General features: G+C 44.3%; 1 protein-coding gene and 1 pseudogene across 1 annotated transcript; both read left to right on the top strand.

The window, feature by feature from the left end:
- The first annotated feature begins 11,108 nt into the window (after positions 1 to 11,108).
- On the top strand, positions 11,109 to 12,189 carry LOC120850858 (annotated as a pseudogene).
- A 769-nt stretch (positions 12,190 to 12,958) lies between these two features.
- On the top strand, positions 12,959 to 14,435 carry LOC121045728. The gene is made up of 2 exons (XM_042291016.1): positions 12,959 to 14,203; positions 14,289 to 14,435. The coding sequence occupies exons 1-2, from the start codon at positions 12,959 to 12,961 to the stop codon at positions 14,433 to 14,435; spliced, it is 1,392 nt and encodes a 463-aa protein (XP_042146950.1).
- The last annotated feature ends 3,518 nt before the right edge of the window (positions 14,436 to 17,953 follow it).

A 17,953-nucleotide genomic window follows, 5' to 3' on the forward strand; every position in this document is an offset into this window, starting at 1 on the left:
CGTTTACCGGTAATTCGTTGATGAGAATGACCGGGACAAGGCATTCCCTAAATGTTTTGAGAAAACCAGAAATTTCATCGTCAAAACACTCTGAGTCACACTCTAGAAGCACAAAAAAGTCATATACAAACCCAATTATCTTCTTTACTTACCTTTAAGCTTCACGTTTCTTAGATAAATGTCTGTCATAAAATGCGAGGTAGATTTTGCTTAACACGGGAGCTAATCAGGAACCGGTACACATGCAGTTCATCTAAATGAGACTCCCTTTTCCAAGTGAAAAAACGTCAGTTTTAGGTAAAAGGTTAAAAGCTCTAAGAAATGGCTTATGTTTAGTCCGCACTAACCTTGAAAAGCTACGTATCCCTAGCCGTCAATACAATGTTTAACACGTGCTAAAAGCACCGAGCGTGGAATGGAGCAGTAAAGAATCTTAATGTCAAAGTGTACAGGCAACAAAGCTTTGGTCCGAACATCGTTGAAGAAAGTCTACTTCTCTTCTGGGCTTTTTTGCCTGAAAAGAATTGTCAGTATAATACGTTCAATTTTGTTTGTTAAATTACCGCCTGCGATGTTTGCCAGATTTAATCTTCCGGCACTATTACACGTAGCGGATTGTAGTTTTTGTGTTTTGGTTGAGAATAATAGATAAAGATTGGGGCTTTTTTCCTCTTACAGCTAGAGAAAGTTCATATAGATTCAGCCGTCTGCATATTTTGCGTGCTTCCGTTTCCACTTTTCAAAAACAAAAAAAAACAAAAAAAAAAACGTTTCCCCCCAAAACAATGTACGCATCATCGAACATTGATTCTCCGCAAAATAAAGCGCTAATTGTCCGATTTAAATTCCAAAATTTCACGATTGATAATTACCATATTAAAAAGCTGTCAGTCATTTTCTTGTACATTAATTGTGAAAATGGCAGCCGACGTAGGCCTCCAATATATAAAACTAAGTGGCGCAACTTGCACAAAAAATAAAAATAGAACGGGTCCCGTTTTTTAATAAAATTTTCAGAAAATCACATAACATTCTAAATAAGATTCGGGCTAATTCTTAAACTTTGGCATCAGTTTCATATTGGTAGTGATTCAATTGGTTGGGGGCTCAGCATTCGAGAATCTGTCGTTTATTTTTACAGTAAAAAACAACAACAACAACAAAAACCTTGTAATTTTTTTTTTACGAAATGCACATAACACTGGGGGACTGGTAACAAAGCAGATTCCAGAGTACATCTGCCTGCTTATGTCTGGAGCGACTTTAATGAAGGGAGGGCAAATGCTGTCTCCCAACAGTCGGAAAAAATGATTTGGCTCGACTTAGCAGTTTTGACTGTCTCCAGCATACTATTGGGTAAGTGAGCATTTTCGTTGGGCAAGTAGCAGATGCCGATCTTGCACTTTATCAAACATACAGGCGGAATATAAGCTCGATTCTTAGAATAATTCAGTGTTGTTAGAATAAGTTATGTAATCTATTTTCAAACCAGGATTGGGTACCGTTTAATTTGATTGTTTACTTTTATAACGACACAGTTGCACGAGTCATTTGAACATTTTGAAAGTATTTTATTAACCAGTAAACCTTACTAATTTATCATACTGTCCCCTTTATTAGCATCACGGGCTACTAAAGTATTTTTGACATCGAAGTTTTGGCCGTTAGGAAAGCGTGTGTTGTATATTCGTAGGATGAGAAAGTAATCACCAGAATAGTAATCAAATGGAAATTGCATCTGAGAAACTGCCCAGCCAGGAGCAGTGAGGAGAATCAAGCGAAATTACATAGATCCAAGTGGAGGCATACCATATGTCCACAACCTAAGATTTGTAGCCTTTCTGTCACATCCAAAGAAAAACTTTGGCTTAATCAGCGGGTTTTAGACCATACTTCAAGCCTAGATTATCAAAAAGGAATGAAAGTCGCTGAAAAAAAACGAAAGACAAAAAACGTCCACCCTTTGGATAACTCTAACACCAAGTGAATTCGGAAAACATATATATATACGTATGACTCATCATAAAATTAATGTATTTTTGGGACACAAGGAATAGGGCGTAAACAGAAACAATTACCACAAGGGCAAAATGAATTTTCACGAAAAAGGGTTGCATAACAAAGGATTTTGTTAGCAATATATCCCCGTCACGACTTGTGCTCCACTGCGGCCTGAACGGATTCAGTGCCATCTGTAATCCTCCCTCATTTCCTCATCTTTTACCCTACACATACAGGAGTTTTGCTTACCAGCTTAGATATCCTCCTGCTTTTCTGAGATATTAAATTAGTGCGGCCACTCGAAAACTGGCCAGCACTTTATCGCTATCAGACATTATGTTTTAGAGCTGTTCAAACTTTTTTGTTAATTTCTTATTAAGGGTACCTAAATCCCTGGGTTGCACAGAAACAATCGTTAATATATCAATATTCGATCAATCGATCAGCTTTCTTTTTTAAAATAAATTTTACTTTACCCAACCACATAAATGGTGGCTACCCCGTACCTTTCTGAAGCCTGTTGACAGTGTTGATTGTGTCGTTTATCGATTAGAATCCATTATCTAAAGAAGTGTCCAGGCTTGCGATGTGTAGGCACGAGGCCCCTACACAAGAGCACCGCTCTTTTGTACGATAGCGTGAGACGCGGAAGTAGTCACCGGCCCTCCTCTCGCTCGCAAACTGATTCTGAATGCATGGCATTTTAATTTCTGATCAGAACTCAAGCAATTTTATATTTTTTAGGCATCTAGTGAAAATAATACATAAATAAAACAGCGCTAATGTATGAGTAGCATGGACTAGCAACGAGAAAACCCCAAGGCCATTGTCTCCGGTAACCGAAAGCAAGAGAATACACTTCTGTAAAGCGCGCATTATAAAATATATAAATAAGTGGACCATACTAGCGCACGCATTAAATTCCTCGGGAAGGGTAATACAGCGATACACGAACTCATTTCTGGTTGCCACGTGTAGTTTAGCTAGCACGCTCGCTATATGGCGCCATTATGTAGGGCGTCAAAACTGGCGTTGATCAGACGAATTTTCAATTTGACCAAAGCCCAATTTTCCTTGATTTTAGTTCACACAGAAAGAATAAAAATACACTCAAATGGACGAGGTTACAGACACCCACAATTCTTTCAACGAGCAGAGACACATTGATATCATGCCCATTGCATTAGGAAAACCTCATTGGTCACAGAGGAATACAAGGACGACGAAAACACTAGAAATATATACTAGAAGACGATAAATAAAGTTGAATTTATCTCCCTAAAAAAAGAATATTAAACAGGCGACAATTGAAGGAGGCCTTTTCTATGATAACGCGGGCACTTGGAATTCCAGCTCTTTTGTTGGTAACGACTACGAAGGTTCTGAAACATTGTGCGTGGCATACTTGATTTCAAATGCTTCAATCACTTCTTGCCCATAATTGTCCATGTGTGAGCAGAGCACTGTAGTGTTATCATAGCTAGGGGTGAAATCAAGGAAGGTGCGGTCATGAACAACAATTGGATGGTAAGTGTCAGAAGACGCCTGCTTGACGTTTAGAAAGTGCTCCCTAAGGCGAACGTTCAGGTAACGTCCCGTCTGGCCGATGTATATGGTGTCGCAACACAGCGGAATAAAAAAATTGGCTTTTATTGGCATTTAACATATTTGTTGGAATACTTGATGGTGCATTCTGGTGACGATTTTTGTTATTCACCCTCTGGAACATTTGTTTTAATTTCATCCTTCATGGGAAGACCATCTTCGTTTCGAACAGTCCAGCTAGACTCTTCAGGGGATGGGCGGTGTTATGCACGTATGGAATGCAGGCTGGGCGTGTTGTCCGTGTCATTTGTTGTTAGATGAAGGGCGTTCGGAGGCTGTGATGTGACGCTTAAGGGTAGTACGGAGGCCTGCTGGGTACCGCTCTTGGAGCAGTCGGCCATGTAGACGTTGGACAATTGCTGATGAGAGATTACCATCGAATGGTTGTGCACGCCCGAGCCTGCTATGATAGCACCTCTAGCTATGAAAGCAACACAGTGCTTGGCTCACGCAAGGAGAAGTATGGGCGAGAACAAATTGAAGCATTTACGATCAGGAATGTTTCAGAACCTTTGTTTTCATTATTGATAAAATAGTTAAAATTCCTAGCACCAGAGTTATTATGAAAAAATCTTCTTAAATTTGTTTCTCTTTTTTTTTACGGGGAGATAAATTCAGTTTTCTTCATCTTTTTTGGTATGTTTTTCCAGTATTTTTGCCTGCATTTAATTTCTTTGTGACCCTATAGGTTTTCGTAATGTGATGGCCATCACATCAATGTGTTGTTACTCTTTGAAAGAACTGTGGGTATCTGTCCCTCGTCCATTTCAGATTATTTGATTCTTTCCGGGAGAACTACAGTTTATAAGAACGTGCTCTGCCACGTGTACTTCCTTGATTCGTTTCTTTACAACATTGCACAAACAAAAGTTCAATCTATTCAAAAACAAAGCTAAAATAAACGAGTGCCCTAAAGCAGTACTAAAGCTACAGTTCCTTTTTGCTGTTCTATCCAAATGTTATTGGTGTCTAATAATCAAATAACTAAGTCTCTAACCTTTTAGCCTGGAGTATATTACTCAACTGCGTCTCGGTAATGGTTACAACACTATTTAGAATCAGCAGATAGCAAATTGCTCCACTCTGTTAGAAAATAATAGCCTAACATGAAAATAAAATGTGGAGATTCAATTCATTTCAATTCAATTAATTATTTATTGCCTTCATTGTTTTTGAAATTCAAGAAACTTTCTTCTTGAACCTAAAATGTCTAGCTTTCAAACCGATATCGATAACTTATTAGTTGTCTAGTAAACGTGAAATAATAACTAAACAAAGAACAACACAAATGACACTCTGTTGGTTAAACTTTAAGAAACCACGAATAAAGAAAAACTGATTTATTTGATTTAGATCACTGAAGCTAGAAACACTGAATTTGTACATATACGTATATGCTTGAGCATGGCAGATTAATTTATCAGTCCCTCTGATCACTGGTAACAATGCGGAAGAAAATATACTAAGTTAAACCACAGAACAATTAACAAATTCTAATTGGTGTAAATCCTGCCACACTAAAACAAAAAGAGCTTGATGTTCTGAGTCGAAAAGCTTCACTTGCGTTTTTTGCGCGTTCCGATTTGTTTGTATTAGAACGTTAAAGCAACTGCCGAACGAGTTGGAAGCTACAAAAGACACTCAGAGCACAGCTTTGCTCAGAAGAGCACCGCTTTTTCTTGTGCTCGGTCTAATATAAATCCATCTTGCTTGATGATTCCTTGGTGTCAGCATATAACAAAAACACATAGAAAATAGGTCGACAAAAATAACATAAAAAAGTAATTTGCTGATTTTATTTTGTGGGAAAAGTTTGATTTGAATTATCATTGTAACAATGGTCTGAAGAACATAACTACTTAGACGAAGTTTCAGACGATGTTAGAAAACCTCAGAACGATGTGCATAACGCTACCCGTCTCGTAGTTTTCGCAAGCAAAATGATGTAGTGGCTCTCGATGATGTCAAGGTAGTTTGCAATTAAGCTAAACTTTAGATTTAATGATTGCTGCGTTATTACCTGCAGTAGTTTTACCCCGATTATGTAGAAGGTATTATTTTCTTAAATACGCCCTTTGACAAAGACCATCCCGGCATTCATTTTATGCCCTTTGTCTAATGCGAAATTTGTTTTTTACTAGAGCCGTTTTTTTTTTCTTTTGTCGACTCACGACCACTGTTGTCCACTGGAGGGCTCGACGCCGCAATAAGCAAGCAGGTGTAAAGTCCTCGGAAGTGAGCGGCATGTCCCGAAAGTGGCATGCCGCTCTTCCAAGTGCCTGTTCGAACAGCGTCCAGGGTGCTGGATCCCTTCATGTCATCTCAAGAGAGCCGGTATATTGCGCAGTAAGAGCGCAAGCAGGTTCGAGAAGTATCCGGGGAAGCCATTCGATGTCAAAATTTTTAAATTCTAGTTCATCAAGTGTATATATATGTTCCACGTTTAAATGACTTATTTTCGGTATTTAATGAAAACGGGTTTAATAAAACCCACTCTAAGACACAAGAACTCATGGCTCAAACATTCGACTCAATGATCTGGGAAGCCCAGCGGACGCTCGACTTCCGGCACGAGCATCAAAGTTCAGGTGGCTTCAGTTGCGCCTGGCTCGGTAAGCAGCTATCCGCCATCCAGGCCCCTATTCGCCATTTTAAATTTGGCAACAAGTTCAGTGGCTCCATCTATTGGGTAGCCCAGGAAACTCATCCGAGTCAAGCACATTTGCAAATTTTTTACTCGTAATTTTTTGATTATAACAGTGTATTAAGTGTGGCAGTGCTATAAGCTACCATTCCCAGAAGATAGCGTGTATATTTGATGTACTGCTACACCCACCATCTAGTACAGGTCCGGAAGTGGTCGGGGGCTATTTGCGCACTGGCGCCACCACGTTTCAGCTTACGCGAGAAAGAGCGAATAGTAGAAATCAGTGCTTGCGGCTCGCAACGAAAATCCTTTTTTATTCAACACACGGACGTGCCTTCACGTCTCGGTTAAACGCGATAGTCGTGTTTCTATTTTTATACTTTCACGTTCCTTCAAAAATATGCGATTGACCTAAAGGTGAAGGTTGCAGCCTAACGACAAAAATTAATCCCATTCCTTCAGTATTAGTGTTTAAAAAACAAAACAGTAACTCTAATGCAAGACTAATATTTCTCTAAAAGTCGCATTTCATTCACTCACAGCCTTTGAGCCAAGCATTAATCGGCAGCAAAAAAAAACCTTATCAGGTGTTATGGTTGAAACAAATGGTACATAAGGCGCATCAGAGCATAACGCAATGTAAAGTTGGCTGCATGTCGTGTGGGCATTGCCAGGTTGCACGTCCCTCAGTAGCATGGAGGTTTTAGAGTGTATCAAGGAGAGCTGTTTTCAACACTTTAAGACGCATAGAACCATCCCACCCTTTGTTGCAGTTCTTGCGCCGAAAACAAAGTAATTCGACTGGTAATGATAGCGCAACAGATATTGACGTTTATCGTTTGAAACATTTATACAGCACAAAGCAAATAGGCATAATGCAAATCATTCGAATTCTCCCCCGTGCAATAAAAGCCCATAAACTTTGAACGACTAAGCAACTGCTAAATAAAATTTGTTAGAACATAGGCTCTGTGTCACCAAGCGTAACTGCGCAGCATCATATATGAACTTAACTTATTAATAAAATCATTTCTCAAGCAAGCAATAATGCAATCAGCTCGCGTGTCAAACTTCTATTCCACTTATAAACTTGAAGGGATTTGTACAAAACTTTCTCATTGGGCTAATAATTGACAACACTGCTACAGGCGTTCGCTGGTTAGACAAAATTATATAGACGCCGTCTTACTGATAAAAGTGTGCCGTTGTCTGGAAATGTTTTGGCAACGCGTTTTGTTAGCCGAACGTTAAAGGTACGATGCAACGATTTTTTAACCTGGACGAAATACCTGTAGGAGTACGTCCCTGCCACCGTTTTTAATAAAGATCTAAAAATGAATTTTACCTGCGTGTGTTAGTTTTTGTTGACAAATGGCAAATACTGAAGTTTTGGCCCTTTCAATATTTCAAGTTACGTGTACAGTGATGTAACTTGTCGAAAACCGAGGACCCGCAGTATCCGTACAAGTTCTCGGTGTCTGGCGTTGCCCACCTATTCACATGAAGAAACCAGCCCCCCCCCCCCCCCCCGAAAAAAAAAAGAAAAAAAAGAAAACGGTCCCCTTGAAATGTAAAGAGCGAACTCGCATGCCAATCTGCTGCCGTTAGTCCTCGCCTGTAGGCTTCGGTTGTTGCACAATCAAACCCAGGCTTTACGCCTGTGAATAAATCGTGGCACTATGAAGGTTCCATGCTAACTTTCAAAAAGAATATAGAGAAAAATTGGTGCACATTCCTATGCAGAACAAGGCGAGAACATTCACGAATTCATGACAACAACGTCCTTTATAAACAAGTAAAGAAGAAAGCGTAAATATTGTTTTAGCACAGATGCTTGCACATGACTAGTACGTATCTGGTGGGGCTGTATCAATGATTAAAATGCCTTTAATTATAACACTAGGCTCAGTCTTATGAGGAAAAACGGATGCAGATAAATCCGCAAGTCGAGTGCGATTTTGGTGTTGCACAGAAGTCTGCCAATTCTGGGCGATTTTAAATATATATCTTGCTTCCCCAAAATATTTTGACCACACGCTGTGCGGCGCTTCCCTGGTAATTACAACGACAAAACTGTTTTACAATAAAAAATATTTCGCGAGTCAGAGGTCTTTTTTGTGAAGGAAAATTTAATTCCTCGGTCTTCATCTCAGCTATGTATTCTCCAAAAGTGTATGTTTATGCCGCAGGCGTAGGTTCACCTTTCTGACTTTTCAAAACACGCAGTAGAAAATTATTCTCAAGACAAAACGTAGCATTACCTCAAGAAGGATCCTTTCCGCTTGATTCTTAAAACGTATTGTCTTTTATGAAGGTTTCTCCGCATAGTTTGACCCGTACAACGAAGCAATACGTCTGAACAAATTGGAGTATTGTAACTATTTGTTCAAACAAAATTATTATATCATCCATCTCATTAAACTGTTTATGTGGAAAGTCTTTCAGGAATATTAGGTTTAACTGAAGGCTCAGGAATTCGAAGTATATTTGTAGTGATATTTACTATCCGTACCTTCAGTTATAAATTGCCAACCTTCTGCAATCCTGTATTTGCCATTTTCGCTACAGTATACAGGTTGCAATGAGCCTTCTCTCCCGATACCTGGATATAATATATTCTGCTATATCTTACTTAAAAAAACAATATAAACTTATGTTGTTGTTTTTTTGTTTTTTTGGGGGAACGTTTTTTGTATGTGGGTGATTTAAAGGTGTTTCGTATGACAGCTAGAGCATGTTATTCAACCCTACTTGCATCTTAACCTTTGAGGTTTTGAGATTTTCGATATACTGATATGTTGATTCATTGCCAGTATCATATTAATATTGATAAAATATATTAATTTTGAATTTATTCATGAGCGAGATCACCATTTCAATCCAAAAATACTTGTTACGTAGTAGCACATTTTGAAATGTAATATGTATACATGCGCTCCGAACGGAATGTCGGTATACATTCGGACTTACATGAAAAGCCGCTGTTTTTTATCTGAGTGGTGTATGTCTTAATAGAACATACAAAAATGGTCTGTGGAAGTTTTAAAAAAAATATTATTACCCAATTTGGAACTCTAAGGTCAGCCATAAGAAACCACAAAACACACTATAGCCACCTAAAGACTAATATATGCCTTCAAAACCATAGAATCTGGACAATTCGAACTTCTTCAGCTGATTTTAGAAAAAATATGTCTACAAAGCTATGGACTCACGAGTATTCACTTTTCTTTAGCGAGCGATAGAAAATGTATGTATTTGATGTTACAGATTCGCGACTATGCAATGTTTCGTCGTCCGCTATAAAGTAATGTATGTCTATAAATCTGTAGACACGCTATTTTGTGAATTTCCTTAAGCCGACTCAATGGTATTTATGTCACCAAAGCTATAGGCGTCAGACATTTCACTGTGATTTAGCGAGCTATAAATTCATTTGTATATCTCTCCAGTTATAGACTCGCGACCATTCGACATTCTTTAACCGGCTCATTGGTGTTTTATGTCGCTTAGGCTATAAACCCGTGTTCTTCTACTGCGCACTGCAGAGGAAGTCAAGTGGAAAAGACTCATTAATGCGCTTGCTCGGGGCGATAATTTCTATAGCCAGTTTAATGGGACGTACGCAAGGTCGGATTAAGTTACGAACTAAGAGGGCTGCAGCCCGGGGACCCGGCCCCCCGGGGGCCCCATGCTGTTAGTCGAGGGGAAAAAAATTAAATGCAAAATATTTTAAACAAAAAATAGAAATTCAAAACAAATGTAAAATATTTCAACCGCACTTGAGAAGCGAGGTTTGACGAAGACAATGGCGCTGCAAGTAAAACCAAATAACCTTTTGCGCGGCGATTTTCTTTTCTTAATTAGTTTGCGCTTGCTGTACAGGAAGGCCCCTTACATTTGACGTGTCAGCGGCCCCTCGCGCTTTTTCTCCGCGTTCTTTCCAAAACGGCGTTGAAGAGAAGGAGTCGCAGAGGGGCCCCCCAGCCTTCTAGAGTTTTTTATCAGTCTTTAGAAAAATAAAAGGGAAACGTCATAAATGTCGGGGACCTTTGTGCAACTTGGAGAATCCTTTCTCTATAACAATGCGTTTAAACCGCCCCCGCATGTTACAAGCCAGAAGAAATTCCTTCCGCCATCGCTGAAAAGTTACATATGGGAGCATTCTTTGTGATTTATGAGAAAGAGAAAAAGGGAGAGCAGACAGCGTTGCAAACAACAAATAGACGACTCTAAATTATTGATTTTTTTTTTTTTAACCGAAGTGTGAAATAATGAGGTAGCCAACCAGGTCACTTATTCATCTGGCCCATTCCTTTTTTACTTCTTTGGTTTGACTCACGACTTATACTAGACCGCTTTGGCGCAAACTTTGGCCATGCATAAGCCAAGTTGGCTCTGGCTTGCGCCGATATGTCCCAAGCATGGGCCGAGGAATTGCGCTACTGGGGACATTTCCTTTAAACTCACAGTCGAAATGTAAGGTCACAAGCATATAATTGGGGCGTCTACTTGAAAACTAGAGTTTAAAAAAGGAGGTGATAAAAAATACCAAAGTTTACATATGTAACCAGTTGTTCAAAGACATTCAAAGAAAACTGCCATCTGGGTTATAAAGAAGTAGAAAAACTGACTACCTGCCAAGGGGTCTGGCCTGATATACCGGTGCGTCTGCTCTGTCCATTCGCAGCACTTACTACATCGTGTGAGCGCCTTCCTAGTAAATGTTGGTATCTCCAGCTCGACGTCGGTAGACGTCGGCAGTTGGGATCTTTCAGCGTTAGGCGGACCCACGCCACTTTATCAGGGTTTCCGCTGGTGTCGAGACCCAAGCTTTTTCCTGCGTAAGATTCCGATGCTGCCGAAACGGAACTCCCGATCTCTCCGGTCCCATTCTGCCCCACGTGCTGATCGAATTGGTGCACCTGACAATGGAAGCCCTCCTGCGGCAACTACGGCGGTTGGCCGTTCTGGTCAGCAATCTTTCGCAACCTTCCTGCCGTGCCTAATAATAGCATGCCCCCCCTCCCCCCCCCCCCCCCCCCCGACGTCTGCACACCTCTTACCTACAACAGCCGGGTTGGTCGGCGCGCTCACTTCGGCTATTCGAGCTGCGTTTCCCGAGATCAACCCGCCAAGGAGGACCCACTTCCCCCAGATGGACCCGCCCATCCCCAACGCGACGGACGACGACGAGGACGACTTCCTCCTCCGAGGGTTCGCCTGGGACCAAGACCCCACTAACCGCTACCGGGCCCGCATCCCACAGGATGACACCGACGATCCCTCTGAGAGTGAGTGGGACACCAGCCCGGACCGAGAGAGGGTCCACCATCCAGGTTACGTACAACCCCAGAGAGTCGCCACCGGAGCCCGTGGCCAGCGGCTTTTTCGAACAAGTGATATCCCCCCCCCCCCTTTCAGAAGGGACTTCAGAAATGACCTGGTCTTCGTGGACCGTGCCAGACGCCAGTCAAGGTTCTTCGGAACCCGTGATGTCATGGAGATACAACTCCTTGAAAACTTTCTTGCCGTGTGGGACAGCGTCCCCTCCCCCCCCCCCCCCCCCCCTCCGTCCAGCAGTCAAACTCCGGATCTTTGATAGGGTCCGTTCCCTCTACCAGGTTGCCCTCTCAGGCTGGCCGAACGCTTTGCAGGGCTGCGCCGACTCGTCGGCCTCCTACCTTTTGGAAGCCTCCACCGGCCGCCACTGCAGCTGCGGACCGCCAGGGCAGACTCCTAGACCACCAGGAGAGCACGAGCCAGGAACCCGCCCCCCCCCCTCCCTCCGTCCCTCAAGGCATCCAAAAATACCGACGCCGCCGAGTAGTCTCTTAGCGGTGACGCGGCGCGTCACCGCTAAGAGACCTTCTAGACCGGCTTTCCCTGTCCCCGTCCCCCACGCAACCCCACGTGCCGGCGAGTGTGCCCAATGAGGCAGTCTCCACACAAACTTCTTTTTTGGTCGACCAAGTTTCAACCCGCTTGGACATTGTTTCAGATCAACCAGAGCCTGTAGCTGTAAACATGAATGGACAACAGGTAGTTGCCGTTGTATAAAATGTAGTGGCCCCTTCGGATACCTTGCTCCAGGCCCTTCGGGCTGCAGACATTCTAGTCACTCCCCCTACCGAGTCCACTGGGGAGTAAGAGATTTAAGCCATCGCGGCAGACCGCATCCTAAGGTGGCCCGAAGACCACCGAACACCTGCTGAGACTCCTCTTGAGGAAGAGGACGGTGCCGATGATGACGACTCCCGTCGCCCCATTTCGCTTGATTCAATCCATCGGCAAACAGTTGGACCCCGTGCACCCCCTCCCAAAGTTAACTGGGAACCTACCGGCCATACCTTTCATTTTTCCTGGTTAATTATTCAACTTCTCATGACCATTTGCCTGCTATATATTGTTTCCCTAGACGTCTAACTCAAATGCGGAGAACGCATTTGTGCACCTTTCACAGATTTGTAAAAAGAACCACAACGAGTCTGTTCGATATAAAGTAGACACCCTGCATATAGTATGGTATATACAAGGCGTATGGTTTTAATTCGACCATATATATTGTAACGGAAAAGGAAAAGGAAGAAAAGGACAAGAAGAAGACGAGGTCGTGTGGAGAAGGGGGGACTGAATTATGGGTTGCCCGTTTAGCCCATGAACTGAGACGCCCGCAACATTTGGTGGCAGCGGTGGGATTACGAAATGGCAACCCAATCGGAGGCAAGTGGCGTCATCTCAACTTCCGCGGCGATGCAAATCACGGAGCGGTTAGCTAATCAGCTCGCCGAAAGGAGTGCTACGAACATTGTGAACCCGCTTGGAACCCTCGACGATTGCCTCGCAACCCGTCTGTCTCTGCTGGAATCTGCAGTCGAACGTCAGGTTGCCGATGTAGGGCAACGCCTCAATGACGGCCTTTCGTCCGTGGAATCTCGAATTCGACTGCCTGTGCACCACGGACCGCCACTCAAGCTGCCGACATTCGATGGGCAGTCGTCATTGCAAGCCTTCATCATCCAATTCGAAACGGTTGCGGACTTTTACGGGTTCGACTCAACGTCCAGAGCTCGTGCAATGGTGGCCCAGTTAAGGGGGAACGCTGCTGAATGTTTGGAGAGCATGTCTGCCACAAGTCGTTCCTCATATCAACTACTCATAGAAGCTCTAAAGTCCCGCTTTGGTGATGAACATCTCCAGCAATTTCACCTGACTGCTTTAAAGCACCACCGCCAAGGCACGGACACACTCCAGGAGCTAGCTGACGTAATCCAGAGGATGGCGAGAAGAGCGCTCGTCGGATGTACGGAAGTCGACTTGGAGCAGATAGCAACCACTGCTTTCATCGACGCAATCGAAGACACCGACATCCAGCTTCTTGTGCGACTCGCCCACCCAACCACGACTCGTGCAGCACTGGCTCGCGCACTCGAAGTTCAAGCAGCCAACAAAGCAATGGACATGGTGTCGACATCTGGAATCAAGCTTTCACGGGTGGCTCACCGATCTTCTCCGGTACGTTCAAGTAAACGTCGTTGCTTCACGTGTGGTGACATTGGGCACTTAGCTCGATCCTGCCCAAATCACTTGGCCCCGTGCAAAATGCAACCTATCCCAACGCCAAACGTTTCAAGTGACAGTGAGCCTGGCAAGGTTGAGTCTCATGTAGTGCATCATGTTCCTCTGGTGACAACGCCAGTGCGCACCTCGCCAACGCCATGTCTTTCAGTTCATCTTCATGAGTTGGGACAACATGTGAATGCTATCGTGGACACCGGAGCTGCAGTAAGTCTAATCGATTATGCATTACTGCAATCAGCAAAGTGTACCACGCCCAAGAGACTTCCTGGTACCGTCTGTCTTATATCAGCCGACGGTTCTACAATCGAACAAGAAGGACAGATCTCGTTGACTGTAGAAACTTTAGGAACAACAGTCAACCTCCCCTTTGTAATTGTGCGCAAGTTACAATGGTCAATGATACTCGGCCGTGACTGGTGTTCAAACGTCCAACTCTCCCTATCGTTTCGAGGAGGTGAACATTGTTTGTCAGCCGTACCAACTTTCACCACTGGCGATCAGTCCAGTTGTTCTGCGACAGAGTTGCCCCAAGGAGATAGCGGGGGAAGCAAAGAAGCAATTTCCTGGAATTTTGAGAACTTATTCGATGGATTTATCCTAGCGTGGTCCAGCTTGAAAAACCTGACGAAGACCGCGGCAGCCCAAGTGCGTTCTACCGTCGCAACTGCTACGACATTTGTGTCTACACTAATGGCACCGATGGTCAATCGAAAACCACAGAAGGTCTTCCGTATGGTCGCAGCATCGGACATTGTTGTACCTAAGTTATCTGCAGTTTGGGCTACAGCAATAATTCCAGGTTCAATGACGTCAAGAGATATCCTAGTTGAATCACTGCTACAATCTCGTCCTGGGATGGAGTTTGCTATACCTCGCTGCCTTGTTTCCTGCGAGAAGGGGAGTTTGATGCTTCCAGTTTTAAACCTGACGAATGGTGACCTGCTCCTGAAATCCGGTGAAGACTTCGGACCTGTGACATTTGCCCTGTCACATGCCACTGTCGCAACAATTAGTGCGGCACCAGCAATGTCTGTCCCGCAAGATTGCCTTGAAAAAGCTAGTGACCTTCCATGGTCGGAATTTAATTTCGGCCACAACTTAACAGAACAACAAAAGGCACAGATACAAGAACTGCTCTTGGACTTTCGGCAGTGCATTGCTATTACACCAGAAGAGCTAGGGTGCACACCACTTGTGCGCCACACCATCAATACTGGTGATCACGCTCCAGTACATCACAATCCAAGACGTGTTTCGATGAGAGAACGGGAGGAGATAAACCACCAGGTAGACGACATGCTTCAAAGGGACATTATAACTAGCTCCAACAGTCCTTGGTCGTCACCAGTTGTCCTGGTTAGGAAAAAAGACGGTTCTACAAGATTCTGCGTGGACTACCGGAAACTTAACAGCATAACAAAACCAGACGTGTATCCTTTGCCACGACTTGATGATGCCCTTGATCGCCTTCATGGAGCCAGCTACTTTACTACTCTGAATCTCATGTCCGGATATTGGCAAGTGGAGCTGGAGCCGAAAGATTCCGAAAAAACTGCCTTTGTGACTCCTGACGGATTGTTCCAGTTTAACCGTCTTCCATTCGGACTCTGCAATGCACCTGCGACCTTCCAACGCCTTATGGATAGGGTGCTTGGACACCTGAAGTGGACGATGGCGTTAGTTTATCTTGATGATGTCATCGTATACGCTGACACTTTTGAAGAACACCAGCACCGTCTGCGTCTAGTGCTGAATGCCCTCACCAATGCGCATCTCCGTCTGAAACCATCGAAATGTTTCTTCGGATGCGACAGTCATTTACTTAGGGCATGTTGTCAACAAAGAGGGTATTCGCCCGGATCCAACGAAGCTGGCAGCGCTAGCCAATATTCCTGAGCCTACTACCACAAAGCAGTTGAAAAGCTTTTTAGGCTTTGCGTCCTATTTTCGTCGATTTGTAAGAAACTTCTCTCTAAGAGCTGCTCCACTGACTGAGCTTCTTAAAAAAGACACCAAGTGGCGTTGGTCCGCAAAAGAACAAGCTTCTTTTGCTGATATCAAAAGAGCACTTCTTGAACCACCAACCCTGGCTCATTTTTCAGAAGAAGCACCGACGTTCATTCACACTGATGCCAGTGGCGAAGGGCTTGGCGCTGTTCTTCTCCAGAGAGACAATGCAGGAGTAGAACATCCCGTATTATACGCAAGCCGCAAACTTAGCGAACCAGAAAGTCGATGCCATTCTTCAGAACTCGAGTGCCTCGCTGTTGTTTGGGCAGTGGAAAAGTTCCGTCCATACATCTACGGAAAGCATTTTACAGTCGTGACAGATAACTCTGCTCTCCGTTGGCTTCAGTCAAAAAACGATCTAACTCCAAAATTGACTCGGTGGGCAATGAAACTGCAAGAGTTGGACTTCTCGATCGTTCATAGAAGTGGGAAACAGCACCAAGACGCCGACTTCCTCTCACGGCACCCCATCGAAGACGTCAGAGTTGCTCCTGTACTCGCACTCCTAGATTTGCAGTCAGCGCAAGCAGAAGAATGTGACACATACAACATAATCCAGTTGCTTTCTGACGAAGTGAACGGGAGACCGCGACTTTCAGAACGTCGCTTACGGCGTCTACGAGCGTACTACCAGCTTCGGGACGGTCTGCTGTGTCATCGAGCACATCCCTCAGGAGCGTGGCTCCCCGTAGTTCCCCCCAAGATGCGTCGGAACGTTCTTGAGATGTGCCACGATGCTCCAACTGCAGGTCACCTCGGGCAACACCGGACGCTCGACAAAGTCGCCAAGAGATTTTGGTGGCCGCACCTCAGGACGGATGTCCGACAGTACGTCGCGTCTTGCGCAACATGCCAACTGCGGAAAACACCACCGCACCCGGCGAAGATCGAACTACAGCAAATACCACCTCCAGGCAGCCCGTTTGAGGTAGTTGGAATCGATCACCTGGGGCCCTTTCCAAAATCTGATGATGGAAACAAGTACGTCATTGTCGCAACAGACTACCTGACGAAGTGGGTCGAAGTGGAGGCGGTCCCCGACACTTCAGCTGTGCATCTCGTCGCCTTCGTCAACAAACACCTTGTATTGAGGCATGGCACACCCCGCCGGATAATATCTGACAGGGGAACGTCATTTATGTCCCATACTTTCAGTTGTGCTCTGCGAGATTACGGAATTGAACATGCGGCCGCTTCACCCTACCATCCTCGAACGAATGGCCTAGTAGAGCGCACCAACCGCAGCATTGGAGATATATTAGCTGCGTTCGTCAATAAATCTCACAAGAACTGGGACACATTCATTGGTACAGCGGCGTTCGCTTTGAACACTTCACAACAGGAAGTGACCGCCAAATCTCCATTTGAGCTTGTTTACGGAAGACTCCCGACGCTTCCGCAGGAATCATCGATGGGCGCTGCGTGGACCCGTCGGGCGCGAGAGTATGAAGAGAACTTCGCTGAACGACTAAGTGAAGCCAGAAAACTGGCTCGGCTGGCTATTCTAAATAAGCAATCAAAGTTGGCCGAACGTCACAACAGGGAAACCTCATTGCCGTCGTTTTCACCAGGTGATGTGGTGCTTCTTCGAAGGAACCTAAGATGTCCACAGCACTCGGAAAAGCTTTTGCCCAGGTACTGGGGACCTTTCAAGATTAGCAGGCAACTTGGACCCGTAACATACCGTCTCGAACACCTTGACAGCCTGCCTCAGCGTGGGCGACGCCGCACTTTGACAGCCCATTCAAGCCATCTGAAACTTTATGTGACACGTGGTGACTATCTTAGCATCGTCCGGGACGGACTTCCGAACGGGGAGGGGCGAGTGTAACGGACAAGGAAAAGGAAGAAAAGGACAAGAAGAAGACGAGGTCGTGTGGAGAATGGGGGACTGAATTCTGGGTTGCCCGTTTAGCCCATGAACTGAGACGCCCGCAACAATATTTAAAAGGGGCTTTGAGACCTAGACGCGTTCCGCCTTCACTGTATGCTTATCGGCCTCGGTGAATATAAGATTGGGGCTAATTGCCATGATATGCTGGCAAAGGAAATAACACTTGTTGATTTATTATTTATTAGTTTTAGGGGTTATGTTACAATAGCAGTATC

The sequence above is a fragment of the Ixodes scapularis genome, unplaced genomic scaffold (genome assembly GCF_016920785.2).
Source record: "Ixodes scapularis isolate PalLabHiFi unplaced genomic scaffold, ASM1692078v2 PGA_scaffold1__304_contigs__length_218370807, whole genome shotgun sequence".
Classification (NCBI taxonomy): domain Eukaryota; kingdom Metazoa; phylum Arthropoda; class Arachnida; order Ixodida; family Ixodidae; genus Ixodes; species Ixodes scapularis.